The 16,267-nt window shown below is 41.0% G+C and overlaps 1 protein-coding gene across 11 annotated transcripts in view; it reads right to left on the bottom strand.

Moving 5' to 3' along the window:
• The window catches only part of DLG2 (discs large MAGUK scaffold protein 2), a 2,039,030-nt gene that overhangs the window by 1,041,886 nt on the left and 980,877 nt on the right, over nucleotides 1–16,267 (bottom strand). For 10 of the 11 annotated variants that reach the window (XR_005020917.1, XM_036860586.1, XM_036860590.1 and 7 more), the window contains one exon: nucleotides 1,145–1,306. Coding sequence is in view for 10 of the 11 variants with exons in the window: in XM_036860586.1 (XP_036716481.1) it covers nucleotides 1,145–1,306 (162 nt within the window). In the remaining variant the exon portion in view is untranslated. The remainder of the gene's footprint in view (nucleotides 1–1,144; nucleotides 1,307–16,267) is intronic. The other variant, XM_036860587.1, reaches the window with a different exon arrangement.

Genomic DNA, 16,267 nt, shown 5'->3' with positions numbered 1-16,267 from the left:
ATCAGTCAATGATTTCCAAAGAGACTCTGGGAAGAATTGAACAATGGATTCCAGAAGCAAAATATTTACATATTTTTACATACTATAAAATACTTACTGGAATTTGCCAATTAGCCTACTATTTTAACTAATTTGTGGTAACTAGCACTAGTTTATTTGATAATGCGGTTTTAGGATGCCAGGGTATTAAAATATACCAAATTTTGGAACTATATTAAACATAATTTAGCCTTTCTTTGATGTTCTGGAAGGTATAATAAGATCCCAGAAGGCATCAGGGCAAGCTTCATGGCTACATTTTTTATTGCAACACAGCTATATGAAAGTGCTAGTGAAGTGAATGTTGTAGCTAACAAAATAAAAGAAAAAAATTTTAGCAATATTAAGGGGTTATTTGGTAGTTTTTTGTTTTGTTTTGTTTTACATTTCAATTGTCTTCTATTACATCACTGACTCTAGTTCCATGTTTCCTTTTTTTGACTTTAATCAACATTTATAAGCTTTTATCCAAGACACAAAATCCATAGCATCAGCAAAGCAAAAGACAGAGTAAACTGCGACCAAGGAACACAGAAAATCCTTACTCTCATTTCATTGCCCCTCTTGTCAAAATAGTGTTTATCAAGAAATTGTTTTAAATTAAAGAAAAAAAGTAGAAAACGTTGGAAAAGTATGACACCACATAGAAAGAAATATAAAATAGAGCTGTTGATGAACCAACTCACGCACTTTCCTTTTTAGTCTACGTGGTAAGGCAATTACTAGGTGTCATCATGTTATATTTCCTTTGTTTTATCTGGAGCCAAGAATAGAGATGGAGAGATAGATCTGAACAAAACTTGATGTCCTCCTGGATTTTGTAAATACATGGTCAGCTTATTTTCCCTTTTAGTTTCTCACTGTTTGCTCTTTCCTTAGCCCATTCTCAACAACTAAAAGGATCTGCCAGACATTTCAACAAATAACTGTAAGAAGAACTTCCCTGTGTCAGGAATTCCCAGTAAGCCTCCAAACCACAGAAAGACCCTTTGGCAACCATGTCTCACTGTAGTGTTTTCAAAGAGCCTCACTTAAGGCCAGCAAACATCTCCCTTAGCAATGCAAACCAGTCACTGCCGCCCGCTCTAAGAGCAAAAGAACTGACCTTCAGAGGAGAGATGTGAGACTGCAAGACGTATCCATGGACATTTTCTATTTGAGACAGGTTCTTTTCCGATACATGCACAAGTTCAGGGCCTCTCACTTCGTGGGTCAGTCGAGGTAAGGAATGATCATGTGGCGCGTCCTCATCTTGATAGCGATACTTCTGGGAAAAAAGACAAGAAAGAGAAAAGCATTAGCGTTTGCAAAGGGTACAGTTCTGCACTTCACATTCTCATTTCATTTGCAGGACACAGTGTGTACCTATTGCTGACATCACCAAACAGGCTCTGCTGCAGTCTCTTTTGGTGGTCACCATTAACCAGGTCAAGTGGAAGCAATACTGAACCAATCATCAATACAAACCAATGCTTGTTTTTGCCTGATAATGCACTATCTCTGTTTATAAAATACAGAAGGGTGACAACAAATAAGACGGAGACTATTTACCTAAGTAGGTGAGGAGGTAACCCTCCAAATGACCAGAGTAGCTAAATATGTGCTAAAAATTCTAGGTCAAGGATGGAAAAGAAAAAGTACTGAGCAAGAAGACAGAATTCTGATACAATCATTCAGGAAGCCTAATTTTGATTCAGATTATGTCCAAGCCTTAAATTCTCCAGTAAATAAGGGAAAATTTTTGCCACCTGAATTTTTTGTATTGGCCTCAAAGGAAGACCATCTTTTCTTCCTTTCATATCCAAGGAAGAGGAGTGTTGATTTGGGTTAGTTGGACTCCAGGACAAAAGATCACAATTTCCGAAGATGGAGTTTTCTTTTAAAGAACTTAAAAATCAAGGCAAAGGGTCTGCCTATATTATTTTGATACGATTCCCTGAGGGGAAAGAGATAATAGTTCCTTCTCTCTTGGTCCCTTTTCCTCTTTGTCACCTTCCTTCTATATGCCTATAATAGTAAGAGCATCCTCTGGCAAAGGCCGTGCTTTGAGTCTTCCAAGCAGACCTAAGGAAGCTGGTAGAGAAGGAAAAGGGTCAGGACAAGGCATGGTCTGTGGGAGAGTAGACATGGCCATGGGTCACCCTCTATCTTCAGCCTTGGCCTGGGTTTCCCTCTTTTCTGTCTCTCTTTGCTTCTCACCCCTTTTCCTTCAGACCTGTCCCATTAGAGTCTCATTATTTCAAGGCTACTGGTCTACCTGGGAAAGAAAAAAGGGAACACTCTATATCCTACCCCCAACCCAGTTAATAAAATGTTAGTTTGCCTTGCTTTGTCTTTGTTCCCTTTGAATGGCACAGGGATATTAGGGGCAACCGTCCAAACATTGTCGTAACACTATCTCGGACTTACCTGTGATGTCTAACCTCATCCCACTACCCATTTATTATCATCACCAACAGTTATTTTTATCACATCAGGTTACTAACAACACATCTTCTTAACAAAATCATGCCTATGTTTCTTTCATTTTTAGGTGAAAAATATGACTTCTTGGACATCGGTTCTCTGTCTGACTCATAAACTGACAGTAACAAGAAGAACCACCCAGGGTTGGCAATTCAATCTGATGTCCATTCTTACTCAGAAGTTGATTATCATTACTTGTATTTTCCAGGGAGGCTTTCTACAATGTTCCAAGCTTAATATTAGTTTCAAAACAAAAATTTCAGCTAACAATATCTTGACTGAAGTTTGCAAAGACGCTCATCTATTTCTTTCACTGCAGTTCTTCTTATCTATGATGCTCCATTTTACTTATGAGAAAACTCACATTTAGAGAGGTTAAGAGACTTGTCCAGGGTCCCTTAACTAGTGGTCCTTAGAGCTGGGACCCTGTCCAGATAATTTGAATCTGAATCCTCTTTCTACTCTCATCATCCCCTCCTCTACTCACATAAGGAGATGAAGCCCAAGCCTGATAACAGAATCAGCAGCTTGGTAAAAAACACTTCATGGAGAACACACAACAACCTTCATGGAGGTTAGAACATTTCTGTGAATTACAAAATACCATACTTTCATTTTCCTAACTCTATGAATAATTTGGGCAGGTAATCTGCCTCAGAAACATGGATCCAGTTTAACATTCATTCTTGATCCGTTATGTATTGTTCATTGGAAGTGGAATAATGTCATACATATGCCCATTTTAGTGTCTCTGGCTTTCAGCCCATCTGCCCTCCACATCTCCTCCCCCTCTTCAATTTTCTCTCGGGGAGGCACTACCATCTATGCAATCACCCGAGCCAGAAAAGTAGGAGTCAGTGAGACTCCATCCTCTCTTTCACCACCCCCTACCATCTGTCAATTTACTAAATCACTGAGTCTGCCTAATTTATATCTTAAATAGTTCTTGAGTCTACCCCATCCTCATCCCCCCCCACCTCCACTAACCACTGCCCATGTTCAGGTTTTCAGCTCTCAGATGGACCACAGCAACAGCCTCTGGACTGGTTAGGCTGCTGCTGAGATTGCCCCTTTCCCATCCATCCTGTACAATATGCCAGGGAGTTGGCTTTCTGGATCTCAAACTGACAGAGTCTTTCTCTTCAAAACCCTTCAGTGGCTCCCACTGCCCACCTGACAAAGCTTAAGCTTCCTTATCCTGCCATAAGCCACCTCCCAACACCACTACATGAGCTGAATCCCCACTACTTCCAAACTCTTTTTTCTCACCACTCTTACCTCAGGGTTATGGAATAAATATAAACAAATCATTATTTCCAGTTTTTTAAAGATTTTTAAAAAATGTTAAATATGCATAACATAAAGTTTACCATCTGAACCATTTTTAAGTGTACAGTTCAGTAATATTAAGTATATTCACATTGATGTGTAACCAATCTTCAGAATCTTTTCATCTGGCAAAACTGAAACTCTATATACCCATTAAACAACTGCCCATTTTTCCCTCCTCCAGCCCCTGGCAACCACCATTCTACTTTCTATTTCTATGAATTTGACTATTCTAGATACCTTATATCACTGGAATCATACAGTATTTGCTTCTCATGACTGGCTTGTTTCATAATGCCTTCAAGGTTCCTCCATATTGTAACATGTGACAGGATTTCCTTCTTTTTAAGGCTGAATAATATCCCATTTTATATATATACCACATTTTGCTTATTCATTCATCTGTAGATGGGCAGTTGATTGCTTCTACCTCTTGGCTATTGTGCATAATGCTGCTATGAACATGCATGTACAAAAATGTCTTTGGAACTATGCTTTCAATTCTTTTGGATAGACACCCAGAAGTGGAATTGCTAGATCATATGGTAATTCCATTTTTAGTTTTTTGAGGAATTTTTTTAAGCTTTTTAAAATTTAACATATGTAAAGCCATATTCATGTCACTCATAACAGTCAGAAAATGCTTGTGTTCTAAAACATAAAGATCCAAGGGCACCAAAAGTAAAATTTTGCAAAGTTAAAATGACTACGGAAGCTCCTCAAAGATTCCTGCAGTAGGATTCAGCTGGTTTAGAGAAAGATTTCATTCATTAAAAATAGACATCTCACTGAATTGTTTGTAGAAATAACTATCAGGACACAGATAATAAACTTACACGGTATCACAAAGAACTTACATAAATTACTTATTTTCATAAAATTATAACCCATTTTGAAGACTGATAGAGGCTTAAGTTAGACTGTAAAATCAACCTTGATGCTCAATTAATGCTTTATTTGTAAAAATTGTTCATTTTAACATACATTGGTCCTCTGGCCTCAACTTTGACATTACCTTTTCTGGGAAGCTTTCATGAACTGCAAATCTGAGGTTTTGTGGGTGTTGCCATAGCTCCCTATACTCTCCAAATCACAACATTTATCATGCTATATGATTGTGTATATTTTGAGTTTTTACAGTGAACTGTAAGGTTTTGTGAGAACTGGGGCCATTTGGTCTTGTTTATCCTTGTACCTTCAGTCCTTAGCCAAGTGCCTGGCACATATGCTCAGTAACTATTCATTGAATAAAGTTATGAGTGACAGTTGAACAAATGGATGAAATGGGTATAACTTGCTCAAGCTACAAAGTTATTTTGGCTGCTGGATGCAATCTCTTTCATTGTGCGTAACATTATGAACTCAGGTTTAAGCAAAAGAAGACAACCGCATCGTTGGCTCGACACAATCTTAAAGGACATCAGATTCTTAAGTATTATATATGTCTCACCACATCTTTTCTTTCAGTAATATATGCTAAGAATACAAACTGAATAGGAACCAGTTCTTGACCTTAAGAAGACCATAAATTATTAAGTGAGTATACATGTGGGCAGGTAAGTCACAATGCATAGTGGTAATGACTGTAAGTATAAACTGAGTTTTGTGGGAGCAGAAATGGGTCATCACCAACTCTGTCTGAGGCTTTCCAGTTTGCAATAGGATCTAGAAAGATAACAGAAAGAGGTAAGGGAAATTCTAAGCAAAGACAACAATATATGCAGAGGAGATAAGTAATAAGAGGGGAAGACGTTCTGAGGGAATAGGGAGATCTTGAAGTAGATTGTAGCAGATGCTATTGCCCCCGCCCAAATCCATGGAAATCCCGTCTATGCATTTAAGGCCCACATCTGCATACTTCACAGTAAGATTGTCCTTGCGTGATTGAAGCCTCCTCACTTAGATGTGTCTGGGAGTTATACTAGGAACCCCAAATCCCACACCTCAAACTGAAACAAACTGCCCTGCAAATTACCCTCCAAAGCACCTGATAGCATCAGTCTGAAACTAGACTGCCCCTGGACCGACATTCTTGCAGAACTCCTCCTTGGTGCTTTCCTTACTCCTTTAAGGGCCTTTCTTGGGAACTGCCTTCCGGAAATCATATGTACACTACTACCCATTTTAGGTCTGCTTCTGGTGAACTGATGTTTAAGAATGGGATGCGAGGTGGAGTATGGCAGGAGACAAGGCTGAAAGGCAGACTGCTATCTATTGTAGGCAACAGGGACCATCCAAGAGACCTAAAGAGTACTCTTCCTGGTACCAGCCAGGTATACCTCCTCCTTTAGTTTTGCAGTTTTCTCCAAAAGATGACTAAGCAGAAGATGACAAGAACCAGTGAGAAGTACCATATTTAACTGAAACATGAGCCTCCAGAGGAATCACCCTGATATGGTTTAGTAAAATCTCTCTCCTTGGATTCAATTTCAGCTGAACGAAAAATGATTTTTTTGGTAATACTAAGACTACTATTAATATTAACACTGTTAACAGAAATATTAATCCTAACACTAATAGTAATATTAAAACCAATAATAGCAGTTAATGTGCCAGGAACTACACTAAATGCTTTAGACACATCATCACACCTGTGAGATAGGTGTTCTCATTCTCCTCCCTGAGGCTTGGTTAGTTGGGCAGTTTTTTCCAAGCTTACATACCTGGTGAGTGGCAAACCAGGATTCAAACACAAGTTTGACTCTAGAGCTAGAGCACTTAAATATTCTTCTAAACTAACTAGGACTCAAAGATCTTAAGAGACTAACTTTATCTTCAGGAAACATAATTCTCAGGAAATCTTCAAGAGTCATCTAACAAGGGAGATTAAACAACTCCACAGAGGTCATACCCTGATTTAAGAATCAGCTCTAATTTTCTGGGCAATTCTGAGTCCTCTCTCATTTCCAGGGCTTGTCTCTTAGGTACTGATGCCATACTGGGCACCTTTGAGGGTTTCTGCGTTGCCTGTAAAAGGAGGGCCATTGAGCAAGGCCTCTGTTTTGAAACCTGTGTCTTCTTCTTTTCCTCTCCTCAGCTTGGTCCTTTGGAGGGGAATCTGGAGCAACAGAACTTTTGTCAACAGATTATATCTTCTCTCCCAGCTCTAACAGGAGTGAGGCAGAAGTGCTCAGGACAGGGAAGACTGATTATTATTCATGTCTCCTGTCATAGATTATTTTGTCCCTGAAATCTGGAATCCTATCCCTTTCCCCCTTCTGAAGTTTAGCCTCTACCCCTGGGCTCCTTCATCAGGCAAACTTTGTCAGGTCCTTGATAATCAGATTGGGTGTCATCACCTCTTGGAAGCATTCTCTGACTGCTAAGGTTAAAAGGATGTCCTTTCTTTATGCTCCCAGAGTGTTCTGCATGGATTCCTGTTATTGAATAGCAACAACTCTATACCACAATGATCTGTGTGCCCACCTCTCCTACTAGCCCATGAGAGCCTCTGAGCAGAGATGGAGTCATATTCATTTCAATCTCCAGTGCCCCATAGTAAGATACATAGTAAGAGACCAATGAATGTGACTTTAACTGAACTAAACTTAAATCATTTGAGCAATAAATTTAACCAAAAAGCCCTCCCAGCTGAACCTGCAAGTAATCATACTGGCACTCCCTTTATACCACAGGACCTCCATGTGGATGGCCAAAGGCTGGGAAATTCAACCAGATTCTGCCCGCCACATTCTGTTGATGCCTGTGTGAATCGGAACCGTCCTAAGTTACCCAGGATTCAAACGCAGGTGCCTACATGCATCTGATCCATCACTGGATGTTCTGCACAGTTTGGAAGATGGTGCTGCAACAGGGGCACAGTGTATACCAGCTGAGGGAGAAGTCACAAATCTTTCAAGGCCTCACAAATAAAAACCTGAATCTATCTCTGTTTCTGCATAAAAAGTGCTCTGCTTCCCCCTTGCAGCAGGAGTTGGCACTGCTCTGATGAGACAGAGAAACAAATCAAACTCTGAGAACCGGAATATGTTTGGTGCTCTTGAAAGGTAAGTAATATTATAATGCCTAACAGTTAGTGAATGTTGCCCACTTTTCTAAGAGTGTTATAGAAAGTATCCCATTTAAGACTTACAGCAACACTATACAGCAGGTACAAAATTAAGGAAGGATTACAGTTTCTTCCACAAAGGCTGCCATTGAGGAAATGCTCAACACCTCTTAGTTCCTCGGCTTCTGTTACTATAGCAACAAATAGCATTTTCTGCGTCAAGTCTTATCTCCCCCTCTGGAGTCTAAGTTCTGTGAGGCCAGGAGCCTCTGCCATCTCTCTTTGTCTCCCGCAGAGTGTCAGGCCAGAAGAATGGCCACAGAGAGTGTGTCCAATGGAGCCAGCTGACAATGCTGCCGCTGGAAGGAAGTCTCTCAGTTTTAAAAATGTGCTTTGGCAGAAGAGAAGCACAGATTTTAGGAGAAGCATGAAGTCGCTTAGAAAGTTGGAAATAAATAACAGACTTGCAAAGAGTGATGATCCCTAAGAAAGAAGTGAATGCAGCTCAGAAAACAGGAAAAACCCAGAGGCCGGAAAGCAGTCTTGAAAAATGAATTACATGGAAATGAAGGGTTTTCATTTCCTCTCAAGACTGTATACGTTTAACTTTCAAAACAGGGTCTTCTCATCCACGCCCTGCCAGACACCATCTTATTTGGAGGAAAATATTTTGTTTAAATACTTTTCTATTTCTTTACCGGAATTTTATTTACCAGAGACTCGGGCAGTATGTAGCTAGCCAGCTCTCTTTTCCAGCTGCTTCCCTTTTGCATGATGTCTTAGCCTATCTGTGACCTGTGACCCACCTCCACTGCCACACTTACGGCATCCTCTCTCTAACCCACTGCCTCCCTTTCTGGAGGGAAAACATGGATAAAAGAAAGAAACAAGAGGAGATAAAAGAATGGTTAATGCAGTGATCAGATCAGTATTTATATTCATTTCTTTGATTTGAAATAAATTCTCCGCTATTTTGGCTAGTGCAGGATTCTCTTTCCCCTTTCCGTCCTTTCTGTCCACTATCCCAATCTATTCCTCCAGAACAGTTACATGCACGTTGCAAGTCTGGAGGAGAGGGGTTTAGAGAGGAGGAAAATGGGAGGAGCAAGGGCCAGACAGAAATACCTAATTTCCCCCTTTACTTCCTCAAGGAACCCTCCTGGCTTCTCAGATTAGGGGATTCTCCTCCCCGTATCTCACTGCTCCCTTCCTCTCAGGTTTTCAGGGTACCGCGTATTCATTTTTCATAAAACTCGTCGCATTTTTATTTTACATTTATTTCTGTGATCATTTGCTTAATGTCTGCCTCCCCCACTAAATTGAAACCTCTGCGGGGGTCTGGGACCCCACCTGCTTGGTTCACTACTGACCTCTAGTGCCTGCTACATGGCAGGTTCTCAATCAACATTGATTGAACAAATAGTAGCCTGTGGCCAAATCTCTCTCCAAAATCCGCTACTCAAAACAGTTAATAAAAGTGGGTCAAAGCTCACTAATGGCTGATTGCACACAGTTCTTCCCCAAGTGAAGTTATCCTTAAAAAAAAAAAAAAAAGACCCACAATCGGCAATACAGCTGGCCCAAAGGACATTTGAAATAGGAATTTTCTGAAGAGGGGAGCAGGAGGTAAGTAACAGGACAGAGGTGAGGGATGAAAAGCACTCCCAGGGGGCTTCCCTGGTGGCACAGTGGTTGAGAATCTGCCTGCCAACGCAGGGCACACCGGCTCGAGCCCTAGTCTCGGAAGATCCCACATGCCACAGAGCGACTAGGCCCGTGAGCCACAACTACTGAGCCTGTGCACAACTACTGAGCCTGTGCGTCTAGAGCCTATGCTCCACAACAAGAGAGGCTGCGACAGTGAGAGGCCCGCGCACCGCGATGAAGAGTGGCCCCCTCTCGCCACAACTAGAGAAAGCCCTCAGGCAGAAACGAAGACCCAACACAGCCAAACATAAATAAATAAATAAATAAATTCAAATAGGTAACCTTTAAAAAAAAAAAAAAAAAGCACTCCCAGTTGCTCCATTTGAATTTTTTTCAAACAACACTCACAAATGAAGGGAAATACTTTCCCACTTTTTGCCCAAAGAACAGGACAAGCCAGGATGTTAATTAAATTACAAATCAGCTGTCTGCTTGCAGCTGACAGAGCTTTGTGTGCTTCCAAGCAATGTCAGATATTTTAAACCCTCTGTAAGTACCTACAATGAGGGAGCTGCCAGGAAGAATGCTTTCATGAATATTTAATGGATCTTAAGATCCTTTTTAAAGAACTGGTGATTTAAATAATCATGAGGGGACTTTAGCTCAGTGCTGCCCTCCATCTGTTAACTGAAGCTGCAGGAAATGGAGCTTGGCAAGCTTTCCCTCCTAAAACTCAGAGAGAGGCCTGAGAAGGCCAGGCTCACCCAGGAGAGGTCACTGTAGGATTAGACAGCCGAAGGTCTCTGGAAAAGTCAGAATGGGACCACAGACCTATGATCTGGGAAAATAATGGGTGTGGAATTGGAAAATGAATTTGTATAAGATGTCACACATGCGGGTTGCTATTTACAATTTACAAAGCACTGTCAGAAACACTGTCTCAAGTAATTCTCTTAAGAATTGGAAGGTATCACTTTGATTTCCAAATGAGAAAACAGGATCAGAGAGTCTCCAAAGCGTTAAACAAATGGCAAAGCTGGGTTTCAAACCGACATAGCCAGCTGAGCCCAAAAGGCAGCCCAATACAGCGGAATGTGAATGAATTCTGGCATTAGAAATACAGGTTCAAATCTTCCATCATTTGTCAAGTTGCTGGTATCTCTGATCTTCAGGTGACTGAAGCTATAAACTGGGAATTACAGGATCAACCTCGTAGAAATATGAGCATTGGATGAGACACTATATTGCTAGCACATAGTAGCTGCTCGATCAACCCTAACGCTCTCCTTTCTGGAACTGTCAAGTTTTGCACTTTGCAGGTCTAGCAGCATAAAAACTGGTGCCTAAGAGTGAACTCTTCAGACTGTTAGTGCTGTCAGCAGAACGGAAACAAATGTGAATGGTCATTTGTAGCTTCTAAATATGATTCTTGACTTTCTCCTCCTTAGACCCTCATTCTAGAATATCTTTCTAAAACCTCAGTTATAGCCTAGTGGCTAAGACTGCCTGGATCAATTCCCAATTCTATCGCGTACTACATGACCTTGGGCAACTTATCAAACTCTGTGACACTTGATACTCTAATCTGTAAAATGGAACTAGTACTCACTTCACAGAATTTTTGTGAAGGCCAAGTGAGATAATGCATGGAAGGCACTTAGTGTCTGTGACCTAGTAAGTATTCACTTAATATCAGCTATGATTATTTTACTGTAACATTAGATTTTTTATTTGACTATAAAAGACCTTAGGAAAAAAAAAAGACCTTAGATATATAAAAATAACTAACTGAAGGAAAAAATATAGCTTTATTTATTATTATTATTTTTTGCTTTCCATTTCTTCAAAGCATACAATTACAACTTTTCCCACTACTCTAACCTGTGCTCCAATCTCACAGCTCTCCTGACCCCACGAAGGACTCTGAAACCTTCTTTTATGTCATCTTCAAGCTTGAAAACCTTCCAGGCTTTCCTAAACCATCTCCACTAACTCAGTCTGCTCTGACCATTCCAGCTCCTATTTCTGCTCTCTCCTCCCAATTTTTGTACTTAACAAGAATTTATTTCTAGTTATAAAATAAATAAGCCATGGGAAGGTAGTGTACAGCAATGGTGACTGTAGCTAATAACACTGTTTTTTAAAAAAAGAATTTCTTGAGCACCTACTATGTGCCAGACATTGTAACTGCCAGGGATGCGACAGTGAACCAGAAAGACAAATCCCCTCTCTATGCTTTGTTCTTGATGTCTTCTCTTCCTCTAATAACCTTCCCAACTGTCTCTCACCTGGCTATTGCTCAACCTTAAAACTTAGCTCATGTATGATTTCTTCAGAGATGCTTTCCCTGGACACCCAGGTTTGGCTGTGCCTTTTTCCTGTGCTCACATAACTGATACCCTGAGAATCCCTCTTTTTTATAAAAAAGCATGTATGCATCTGCTTTTCTCATGGTAACATAAAGACTTCTTCATTCATTATTATAACATCGGCAGCAAATATTCTGCCTGGGACCCGAGGTGCTTAAGAAATGTTTCTGAACTGAACTACACCCTGTGGAGATGTAAATTTCTAGGACTCTTGTGTATTCCACCACACCTAGCACATTCTAAAAATAGCATGTACTCAAGAAACCTGTCTGGAGGCTATAGGAGATCTGATTATGGAACAGCATCCTGTCAGATTTTGAGTAATAAAATGAGAAACTGGTTCACTGTGTCGCACAGGTAGTGAAGCGGGGTAGGTTTCATTTAAACTGAATTGTTCAAGTTTTGGGTGTGAGACACGTGGGAAGGAGTGTTGGCTGGTGGCTTTCTGGAGCAAGGAGTTGAGAGGAGGAAAAATTAGAATATGCAAGACAGGAACTGAGGGCCCTCTCTCTTCTCCCCTAGTCTGCCAGCATTGAGTTAGAGCAACTAAGGAAGCACAACACATCAATGAGGCCATGCCAAGTAACTTTACCTGAGACTCTCTAAACTCCAGGCCAGCAGCTTGGCACAGAGACGAGTGTACCAACCTTGAGAAGCACGATAGAATATATTAAAGTGGATGCAAGGCAGGGAAGAACTCTGGAAGCATGCACACTATGCTGACGGTCCTTGTCTCTGGGTAACCATTAATTTCATTTTTTGAGCTACATGTCTTACTTCGAGAATAAAAATAATGAACAAAACAGAATGTGTAAGAGATGAGCAAGTATTTGCTTTGTTGTAATGGAGAAGGTCCAGTGGGCTGCCAGCTTTATGGTGAGGGAAAATTCTCCAGCCCTGGAAAAGGTTTTATACAGATTTGGTTGAGCTAACTTTGGCTGAAGGATGCAAGGATGATTGGCAGCTGACAAATGAAGGAGGAGGAGCTGGGAAGGAAGAAAGCTTGAAGTCAAATTGCTTTGTTCCCAAGAAATCAAAGCAATGATTTGGGAACAAACTCAACAATTAGTTTGTCCATTTGAAGCACAACTTCAAATACTGTCTGAGTAATGCTCCAGGGATAATTGCCACTGGATCCAAGCCGTGGCAGTAAGAGCTTGTGGGCTGTCACTGTCTGACTCAATCCACCAGCTGTGCCACAGCTGCAGCATCTGTGACAGTCATTCACTGCTGTGTTCTGCTGAGGGTGCCTGGTGCCCAGAAAAGATGAAATGTTTATTTCAGCAGAACGCTTAGTCAAGTGAGGCCAACTCTCCGCACCTCAGTTTCCTGCGTTTAAATTCTGTTCCTGTCACTAATCGGCAATGCGACTTCAGGCAAGTGTGGAAGCTCTCTGAAACTCAGATTCCTCATTTGTAAAATGGGGCTAATAATACTCATAGCAGTGTTGCTATGCGAAATTGATTTGATAATATGCATAAATGTCTTGGCATAGGGCCTGACTCCTGACTGATGCTTAGGAAATCTAAGCCTCTTCCTATTGCTGTATGTGTCATATACTCATCATTTCAAGTATTGTCAGAAGGGTCACAACACACACACACACACGCATGTACCTATTCAATTCGACCTTATTACTTTATAGGGAACTGGTTTCCTCCGTGCTTTCGCAAGCATCCCAGCAGCGTTACAGATCAGCACAAATCCCCTGAGGGAGGCCGACTGAGTTGCAAAGGCCTTGCCTCCGCTGCTCCAAGATTTAGTTTCTCCTCTGTATGTGAGGACATCTTACCCTTTTAATCAATGTTTCCACCTGGGCCAAGGCTCCTGGCTTCCTCTGTCCATGAGCATCATTTCCATCCAGCAGGCAGAGAGAAAACAGTCTCGGACACAGGTGCTGAACGTGCTACCACTGCCCACTCACACTCCCCTTCTGACCTATTTGAGGTTCTGGACCTTAGAACCTGCTGTGGAATTGGCACCTGCCCAACGCTTCCATCCATATCTGACTTCCCGAGACTAGACCACTCGCCCACCTGAAACTAGAACTTCTCCTGGATTTTTCTGGCCAGCCGTGTGCCTGCTCCTGGGTTTTCCTGGACAGCCTGTCTGCATGTGCTTCCTCTTTGACACCAGAGAGAGTAAAATCCCTTCCTAATAAGAAGCATCATCACCCATTCATTCAACAAACTATTTATCAAGCACCTTATATACTAATCACTAAATTTTAAGTGCTGGGAATACAGTAGTAAAAAAATATATGACCTCTTAGAGTTAAATTTTAGTTACATTAGGTAATGTAGCTCTTTTCCTGAATTCTCTTTTTCTTTTTTGCCCCTCATCATGCTTCCTTTACCCAAAAGCAAGCATGAATAGTTGTGTTCTCCATGGAAAGATGCCGGGTGGTCTAAGTGGCCAACCAGTCCAAATTGTCTCTGGTGGTGGCCCAAGTGGGCTTGATCTATCCAGCTGTTCTTATCCAGCTGCCTTTGTCCCCAAGCCCCTCATGACGAGCTACTCTCAGTGACACTGGAACACGGAACAGGTGAAAGATCAAAGACAAAAGGTGTGGCCTTGACTCTGGCCTCATTGGCAGTGGGTTCCAGTCAAAGAGGATTACTTGGCAACCAGATACTGTCATAAAAATATTAATATTTCCTCAAATAAAGTTGTTTCATAATCCAAGCTTGGTTATGGTGGTTTAATCTCCAAATAAGATATGCTTCTCTTGGGAAGTCATTTCTATACTTAATCTAGGTTACTTAAATATACGATTGAATACACAATTGTAGAATGCTATTTTGTGCTTAACACAACCTTAAGATGTAAGCCCCAAATCAAGAAAATCTAGAACGTTTTCTCATTTTCTTGTCCTGATGCCCTACTGGGAACTGACAGTATCACCTTTCAGATGACTGGCTACAAGATAGCATCCGTATATGTTGATGCTTTACAGGTATTTACAACAAACTTATATTAGTTACTCTCTTATTTCCCTCATTTTACAGATGAGAAATTAGAGGCAGAGAGAAATTAAGTAACTAGTTCATACAGCTAGCAGAGAAGCTAAGATTCATACCTCACTATTCTCATAATCCTTACCTTTAATCCTGTACTATATAGGATCGCTCAGGTATTGTGCATTTCTTATTCTCTGACTCAAGTATTTCTTCTGTGTATGGTAGATACTTTGGTTCTTTGGTTTAAAAGTCAAGGTCTGGGGAATTCCCTTGCGGTCTAGTAGTTAAGACTCTACGTACGCTTTCACTGCCGAGGCCCCGGGTTCGATCCCTGGTGGGGGAAGTAATAGCCCACAAACAGCGCAGCGCGGCCAAAAAAAAAAATTTTTTTTTTAATTAAAAAAATGTCAAGGCCTGGAAGTTTCCCTTTATCCTTGCGGAGCCATAGAATACCACTGAGAGAAAGTATAAATAGAAATAACCTAGTTGATGATACTGCCATTTCCGTGGTCACCCAAATACAAAACTCCACAGATGAAGATAATCCTTCAGCTTCTTTCCCTTCGCATGACTTCCAGAGTGAGATCAACATAATTCAGTTTGCAGAACATGACACCTCATATGAGGGTCAAGGCCAAAAGGAATCTGATGAAGGTAGTGATGCTATATTTGTAGCCATCTCAGGACCCCTCTGGCGTGTAGCAGGGATTTAGTCATTTTACCAAGTGAATAAGTCTAATACAGGTTAAATGCATTCTACTTCAGCAGGGAGTCTTGTTCTTTTTTCATTTCCATTGCCCTTTGCCCCATCAGGCCCTGTTTCCTCTCCCCAGAATATTGCACTTGCTTACTACTTCTCTTTCCAAGAGCATTCTTACCTCTTCCCTACCCTTCCTTTCCCTACTTCTCCATCTTTTCCCACTCCATCCTCCCACAGTCTATCATTCCACCATTCTGAATTCTTTGTGACTTGAAGTAAGAGTAATATATCACCTCTGGAACTTTGCACTTGCTACCTCCCAGATGCCTTTTGTCATGGATTCACTTTCAGGGCTCAGCTAAGAAGATACTTCCTCCCAGGAGCCTCCTTGATTGATCCACTTCTCCTGTCATCTGTGCCCAGTCCCAGACTGGGGTCGGGACTCATGGCAACCTGTGCACACACAGAGCACTCTTTATTTTATAAAATTTTTCTTGCTTATTTGATAGTGTACCTTTATAGATGATAAAATCTTTGAATAGAAGATTGAATCTTACTTATTGCTATGGCACCTGTGTCAGGTATTCAATAGGCGCTGGATATGTGTTTGTTAAAAGAATACTAGCCACCTAGTAACTAGTTTTCTTATCTGTATTCTCTTCACCAACCGATTCATTTAACAAATCACCCCCAGATACAGCTTTAAGCACAACTTTGGCCATATCACTCACCCCTTTAAAGCCCTTGA

The sequence above is a fragment of the Balaenoptera musculus genome, chromosome 8 (genome assembly GCF_009873245.2).
Source record: "Balaenoptera musculus isolate JJ_BM4_2016_0621 chromosome 8, mBalMus1.pri.v3, whole genome shotgun sequence".
NCBI classification, from domain to species: domain Eukaryota; kingdom Metazoa; phylum Chordata; class Mammalia; order Artiodactyla; family Balaenopteridae; genus Balaenoptera; species Balaenoptera musculus.
The sequence above is the reverse complement of the archived record's forward strand: the minus strand, read 5'-3'. Positions and strand labels throughout refer to the sequence as shown.